The 7,957-nt window shown below is 37.8% G+C and overlaps 1 protein-coding gene across 1 annotated transcript; it reads left to right on the forward strand.

Moving 5' to 3' along the window:
- Positions 1-3,318: 3,318 nt before the first annotated feature.
- LOC114462970 (inhibin beta B chain) lies at positions 3,319-7,014 on the forward strand. The gene is made up of 2 exons (XM_028446128.1): positions 3,319-3,890; positions 4,920-7,014. Exons 1-2 carry the CDS (start codon positions 3,551-3,553, stop codon positions 5,699-5,701), a joined length of 1,122 nt encoding a protein of 373 aa, XP_028301929.1. The 5' UTR covers positions 3,319-3,550; the 3' UTR covers positions 5,702-7,014.
- The last annotated feature ends 943 nt before the right edge of the window (positions 7,015-7,957 follow it).

Here is a 7,957-nt window from a genome sequence, read left to right on the forward strand (position 1 = left end):
TCCAGTATTGTAAGAATGGAGAATAAATGCCACCTGGTTTGACAGAATTTGGTGCATTGAAGATATAAATATAAATGGCCATAGTGGTGGTGATGCCTTTAGTTTTCCAACAACACTTCATAAAAACTTGCTAACAGCAGATTGATTTTTATTGGAAGATGTACATTAGTAACTCACTTTTGTGTTTTGTGTACATTTAAATCATGCTAATATTTCTTACACTGAAGGCAAACAGTCAAAGAAACAATGAAATTGCTAAATATTGGGTATAGAACAAAATACTTTGTTTCACTTACCTTCATTCAATGCAAACTGTGCAAAGCATTTTAAACATTTACAAAAATAAATTGATGTTTGATAGTTTTACGCAGCATTGAGAATGTGTGGAGTCACAGGTGAAGCCCATCTTCCTGATTACCCTCCCTCCCTACCTAAGGAGTGTTTGAACACTGGGACGCATACCTGTCAAGTATCCTGTTTTGGCCGGGAAACTCCCGTATCTTACCCGACTTTCCCGCCATCTTCCCGTATTATGATTTTCCCGTAAATATCCTGTATTTTAATGTAGTAATGATTAAAAGATGCCTTGTTAAACTGAACGCCGTCATTAGCCTCGCGAGAACTGGCAACTGAAATGGCCTGGGTGGCAGTTCTCGCGAGATTAGTGCCGACAGCGGCAACAAACCCGGAAACAACTCAGAAAAGAGATGAATTAAGACGTTCCGGTGAAAAAAACATAGAACTGGAGTAAATACTAGTGAAATGTGACAGAGTTTACCTTCCTAAAGAGCAGCAGGATGTGACACAGTTACACGTTCCGTTAGATTAATAACTGAGATTTTAGCGTCTACCACAGCGGAAGGAATAACATAAGTCACCATGAAAAATCAGCCAATCACAAGCACCACAAATATACACTGCTTTAAAAAAGTGTTAAATAATGTAAAGTCTGTAATAAATGTGTTTAATAAGTTATTAGTGAATACCAGAGAACCACATGAGTGAGCATGAGAAATTATAAGAAAAATACATAATGAAAATAAAATGTTAATGTCTAACTTAAAGACAAGCAATGTGAAATTAACAATAAATATGTAACGTGTTGACTTGTATATGAACTGTACGTATATTAAATAAACACACGTGCTTCATATACACATTTATGTTTTTATTTAGGCTGTTTTATAATTGGGCGATACATCGACATTTTATATATATATATATATATATATATATATAATTATTATTATTATTAGACATATGCAGTGTACAGATTATCCACCAGGGTTCAGTATTTCATTCACCAGTGTATATACTTATAACCTGGCAACTGTTAGTCTTGGATATTTTTTTGCCTGTTTTGAATAAGTTAAGTAAAGTAAAAATATAGAAATTATTACTGAAAATTCAATAGGAATAGTTACAGCACTGATGCAATGTAAAACCACCAAATATGTTATAACTTATTTTATACTGTGTTGAAAATGTGTATATCAGCATGAATGCAGCAGGTATACAAAGTAATTTATTCGCCCATCTCTGTGGTCATTTTGTTGCATTTTATTTACTTTTACCTTGCACCTTACACCTGACCCCTCCTCCTTCTCCTTGAATTTCTTCTAAACCACCTCCACATTCCTCCCTTTACTGACAAAGGAATTTATTTGTAACAACACTCAGAAATTACATTTTGAGGCATTTCCAGATTAATAATGTTGACGGAAACATGGTTGTTTATAAATAACTAAAATCTATTTAAAATGACCATCAAATACATGTTAATATTACCGATGAAATCATTCAATCTGCATCGTTGTCATATCAAACTAGAAATTATTTGATGTCAAATTTGCCAGTTCAAAATACACTTTTCTGTGTAAGTGACTGTATCTTCGCTTTTATGCGCCATCATACTGTACTGGAGGTCAACTTTAATTTTCACATAATATTTTTGCAACCAGGAAAATGATCCAACACCAAACCAGCAGACCAAAACTTTACAGAGACGCAAATGGAGCCAACGTTTAGATTATCAGGTAAAGTCCTTAAATGTATAAAGATTTAAACTGTGAAATTCAAAATATGAAGGTACACTTGTGTAAGAAAGAAGGAAACTTTAAAACCCCTTTAACATTGGAGAGCCTTGTTCAATAAAAGGTCAAAAGAAAGCTTGACTTTAATAGTTTACTATCTGTTGTTGGTGTTGATGATGAAAAAAAGGTCATCCTAATGAAATAACATCTTGATCTAACATTGGATAAGTGTTTTCTTTTTTTTATCTTTACCTTTAAATAATACACACTCATGCTCTTTGTTAGTTTTGTGTTAGATGTTTTCTCTGGGTTGCCTTTGGGATGCAGTTTCGTTTATTTCCCACACGTGGGCAGGCAAGTCTTCTTGGGTCGTGACAAAAAAAAAAAAAATAATAATAATTTACAGAGCCTGAAGGTAAGCAAAACAAGAAAAGAAAAAAAGAGGTGCACTGTTACTGGGTTACATGAAGATTAATGAGGCACTAAAACTGATGACTTTTGTTAGGTTTGAGGTATTTAGGTTTGAAAAGCTTTGTGGTTTTTTTTTTCCCCAAGTGATTGAATTTCTTTGTAATAATGCTACAAAATGGCATAATATCACAATTGACTTTTTAACAACGGTTCTCATGTTGTGTCGCCCTCGTTTTATGGCGCTGTGTCAGGATTATTGACACTTTTTTTCCAACTTGCGTCGCTAAACCTGTGACGCTATGTTCCGTTTGGCCTTTGGGTCTTAAAACGTCAATAAGTGAGGTCCTGACGAATCCAACTTGTCAGGGCAACGACACTTGACGAAGTGCTTTATCTTGTTCTCTCACACCTCACCGTGCCGTGTGATTTATGGAGCCACCGTGCAACAAACATGACGCAGCCTGTTCCACATGCCGCGTGATGATCCAAGCCTCGCAGCCCCGAGCGCTTTTTTGGCAGCTAATTTGAACTCGTAAAATTCACTGGTTTTAGTGGTGGATAGTCGTGCTTGTTTTGTAAATACTTAAAAGTTCACTTGACGTTACATTTGATTCGCTAGGAAGCATGGTTATCTCGCTTTATTGACAAAGGAAAGGGGAGCAGAAACCCACCTGTTGCGTTTTACGCACGACCTGATCAGTCGTGCGTAATGGACATTTAACTCAAATGGGGTAGAGGGTGTTTCACTGGTACTATTTTTCGTGTGGTTATGAGTTGTGGGGAAGCTGGTGAATCAGTAGATAGCATGTGACTGCGTGTTCTGTCAGCGTGAGTTCAAGGAGAAGACAGACAGGTACGATGCCAGTAATTTCCACTGTGCCCTGATGCGCTCATTGGTGCATCTCTCCAACGTGTCACCAGTTTTTGTGGATTACCCCAGATATCTTTCTCCATCAGCAGAGTGAAACACCACTCCGTTTTCTACTCTACCTCCAGACAGGACCTCTGGAACATTCCTTAAACACTGTATAACTTTGAAAAAAGGGCATTTTTGGAGACTTTGGCACTTCTAATCTAAACATTTTGTGCATTTTGTTGAACTGAAGATGACTCTAGCTATATTCTCCGCGTTTCTACTTGTGGCACCTTCACTGCTGAAGGGTCTCTGGGTCAGTGGCTCCCCGGGCTGTGCGTCCTGCGGGTTTCCAACCACGGACAAAGCCACAGAGGAGAGACTGATGACAGAGTTTGCCAAGCAGCAACTTTTGGAGAAGCTGCACCTGAAAGAAAGACCAAATATCACTCAGACGGTGCCACGGGCGGCACTCCTCACTGCCCTGCGTAAATTGCACTCTGGGAGCGTCAGGCAGGATGGTACCATCCACCTAGAAAACAACTTACCAGCCAAAGACCAAGGTTATGAAATAGTCAGCTTTGCAGATACAAGTAAGTTATCATTTTTACTTGACATATATGTGTGGTCACCTTCCACCTAACGAAACACTGGTGCACGTGCAGTTCTTTTTTTCTGTGCGTAAAACTAGCTTTATACCAACTGATTTGGGAATAGATTTAGGTTTTTGCAGTTTTATAACTAAAAAATATACGTTAGAGTAAATTATTGAGTTTTGCAATATAATGGAAAGCATTATAGACAGTAAAGTTAACTCTTTCAGATTTACAATTTTGTAAAGGTTTAAGGATTTAGAAAGCCTTTCAATTTAACTAACTTCTTAAAATTCATTGGCAGTCTCATGTTTGTAAAGTAAAGGTAGGTCAATCCCTGATATCAGGACCCCCGGCTCTAACCTTAGTGACACAGCACAGAGAAGCCTGCTTAGCACAGTATGGTTTTAACTTGATTGGATGCACACCATCAACAGCCATCCCTCTGGGAACAATGGGAAAATACTAAATTGTGCATTTGTGCTGAGTGCTCAGCAGACGCAGGAGATATAAACTATTCTTCTTAGGGTCAAATAATCACCGTTAAAGTTATTATAATTGGGGTTTTTCAACTTTGTGGAAAAGCAGAACTTTAAAAGCAGTTTGCATAACATTTCATTTATTTTAACACTGTTGTGGGGGAAAAGATCATAACATAAAAACTATTAAGAAGAGATGGAGACACAACAATCCTGCATTTCTTAATTTCTCTCTTATTTCCATAGTCAAAGTTTCTTTGTTTGTTTTAGTACCTGCTGGCTTTAAAGTTGTGTTTTTACTTAATTGGTGTCAAAATACATTTTTTGGACTCTTTTTCACATATGATTTACATATGCCTTCAAGGTATGATCTTACCCAATGCTATAAACCAATTATGAAACCTTAATAAACCAAAATAGATGAGCATTTTGCTCACACCAGATCACAGTTTTCCTTCCCAAAATTTTTATCTCGCACTAGAAAAACTCTCTCTCTTTTTTTGTTTTTACTAAACATGATTTTAACTGTCTTTTTTTTTTTGGTTTTTAGATGAAGCAGAGACAGGTGATAAGGCCAGCCTCAGCCTTACCTTCCAGTTTCTACAGGAACGCGGACAGAGTATCCAGGTCCTCCAATCTTCTCTGTGGATCCACGCCCGCTCCTCTGGGAACCCTCGCCGGGACTCCAGACTCCGGGCTCGTGTCTTCCTGTCAGTGGAGGGTGGAACATCAGACTCCAATCGGACATTGGTGATGGAAAAGATGCTGGAAGTGCAGGAGAACAACTGGCACACGTTCCCCATCAGAAACACCCTGCAGACCTTCTTGGACGGTGGCCAAAAACGTCTGCGGCTGGAGGTCATCTGTGAAGAAGAAGGGAAGAATCTTTGCTCTCTCGACGGGCCTTCTGACTCCACGTACCAGCCCTTTATGGTGGCACAAGTGCGTCTCCGTGACAACCACCCTAAACACTCTATTCGGAAGCGGTCGTTGCGATGTGGCGACCATGTGACTCTGTGCTGCAAGAGAGACTTCTACATTAAATTCAAGGATATCCAATGGGACGAGTGGATCATTGCGCCTGAGGGCTACCATATGAACTACTGCATGGGCCAGTGTCCTCAGCATCTGTCTGGGTCTCCAGGAATAGCGTCGTCGTTCCATGCCACCGTCTTCAGCCAGCTGAAAGTTAACGGCATCAACACGGCAACGACGTCGTGCTGCATTCCAACGGAGCGCCAACCGCTGTCCATGGTGTACTTTAACTCTCAGCACAGCATCGTCAAAACAGACGTCCCCGACATGACTGTTGAGTCCTGTGGATGCACATAAAGGACAGAGAATATCTGTAATCTAAGATCCCCAATTAGTGTTATGCAATTTTAGCTTATGGTTCATTTAATCTAAACAAGCTTTGCACACTTGCTATGTAGCTCTGTATCTCATCCCGGTTTAGTGAAAAGTTATTCACGAGGGTTTCTTTCAACTAGGGTTTCAATTTCTTCCTGATAACATAAATGCTTTATTAAGTCCCATATTGGGATGCAACAAGGAACATTAGTGATCCTTGTCTTTTGTGCTTTAATGTTTCCCTTTTCCGAACACATTGTACTGTCATCAAACAAAGCAGGACTCACATGTTTAGCAGCTTAACTCTGCCCGAATTTCTCTCTTTAGAGTTTTTTGTAATGTTTGGGTAAAGTTTGTTTAACCATCATCTCCACTGTATTATTTACCGAAGTCAGCCGGTCGGTTGGGTAAACGCAGCTATCTGCATACAAACCCAAGGTCATTTTTCAGCCGCAAACATTTAGCTATTGCATTAGTGTCAGGGAAAGTGAAGGCCTTTAAGGTAGATGGGTCATTATGTGTTCAGTGGCACGTTCATGGTTATAGATCCAAAAGTCGAAAGTTTTTCAGACAGGAGATAAAATTAGATTTTTTTTCTCTGTATGCCATCTGTAGCTTCCTCATCCTGATCCACAGTTAGTGGTCTGTGGTTTAGGATTTACTTTGTTTTAAGTAAAATATTAATAATGGGAAATGGAGGAGAAACACCCCCGGGGCAACAAACAACAGAATGAGAATATTTGATGATGTGTTATAAAGATGACGTGTCTGCACATTTTAGCTTTGGATGTGTGATTAAATATTCTGACAAAACATTCCCTCTATGTTATGCTGTTAATTCCACTCTTTTTAAACAAATATTTTGTATAATAGTCTGTTTTTGGTGCAATAGTTACATGTTTTGTCATAATATACATGTTAAGGATAGCAGAGCTTTGTTAAAATAGGGTGAATTTTAAAATCACTTTCCTTTTTTTTCTGCAAACTGGTTTCAAACACATGCATGCCCTCTCTGATTGTGTTACTAAAATGCTCCTTTTTTTGTGTTTTTTTTCCTGTGACGCTGAAGTGCCGGTGTAACATATGTGCTGAGCACTTTATCTCTAATTACTGTATTTTAGAAACAACAACTTTACTCTATTTGGGTCTATTACTGTACTTTTCACTCAGGTGGGCACACATTAAAATGTAAACAGGCCTAAAAAGTGATCTTTAATTTCCTTTCTCTGAGTTGTGTTTGAATGTGTTGTACTGTCTTTACTTGCAGGGATTCATTATACTGTAACTGGTTTAAAGAGAGCAAAAATGGAATCTCTGTTTTAGGTTAAACTCTTAATTATATATATATATATATATATATATATATATATATATATATATATATATATATATATATATATATATATATATGAGATTATATTCCACATTATGTGCAAAGAAATTATTTGGTACAAGTCAATTCAATGTATGCTGCAATGATGTGATTGTGAATCAAGTTTTATTTTGATAATTAAAATTTTAAAAATTAATAAATGAATATATTTTATAAAATGTACTTGTCTTCACTCTTTATTACCATCCATCCATCCTATTTGACTCTATAGTTCACCTAAATCCAAACCTCACTTTTTGGATTTAACTGCCCAGATGAACGGTTCTTGCGGGCACAAGACTGACACCCCACCCTTTACCCCACCATGGTCCCATCTTCTCTCCCCTAAAGAACCAATCAGCACCACCAATACCTCCTCGACGATACCAGGCCCAGGATCACTCTTATCCTCAGACTGATAAGAGCATGATTCAAACAACCAGCTTTGTTCAACTTAGAGCTACATCTGTCTGATGTGTGCTGGGTCCGGACTGCAATACCACTATTTGTAGGAACAACCAGAAAAAGTCAGGGTCTTATGGAGTTAATGCAGCTTCTTTAATTCCTGTGGTGACAGGTAAAATAATTAAATTAAAGAGAAACAAAAAGCTTAATAAAGATAATAATTTTATTACTATAACATATCATCTAAAGAGTCCACCAGTTTCTCCAATAAAATTAGCTCTTCTTAACGCTGGATCTCTTGTTAACAAATCGCTGGTAATAAATGATATTATTTTGACACATCACTAGGACTATTTACTTTTTAATGAAACATGGTTAAATGATGGTATCAGTAATACTATTCTCAATGAAAGTGCCCCACAAAACTTTATTTGTTTCAATAAGCGTCGTACTTGCAGGAA

The sequence above is a fragment of the Gouania willdenowi genome, chromosome 5, assembly GCF_900634775.1.
Source record: "Gouania willdenowi chromosome 5, fGouWil2.1, whole genome shotgun sequence".
In the NCBI taxonomy this organism is placed as follows: Eukaryota; Metazoa; Chordata; class Actinopteri; order Blenniiformes; family Gobiesocidae; genus Gouania; species Gouania willdenowi.

Bases quoted from the DNA above. Each gene is read 5' to 3' on its own strand.
- LOC114462970 (XM_028446128.1), top strand. From the start codon at position 3,551: ATGACTCTAGCTATATTCTCCGCGTTTCTACTTGTGGCACCTTCACTG. The intron at 3,891-4,919 runs GTAAGTTATCAT...TTTGGTTTTTAG, and splicing joins AGTCAGCTTTGCAGATACAA to ATGAAGCAGAGACAGGTGAT.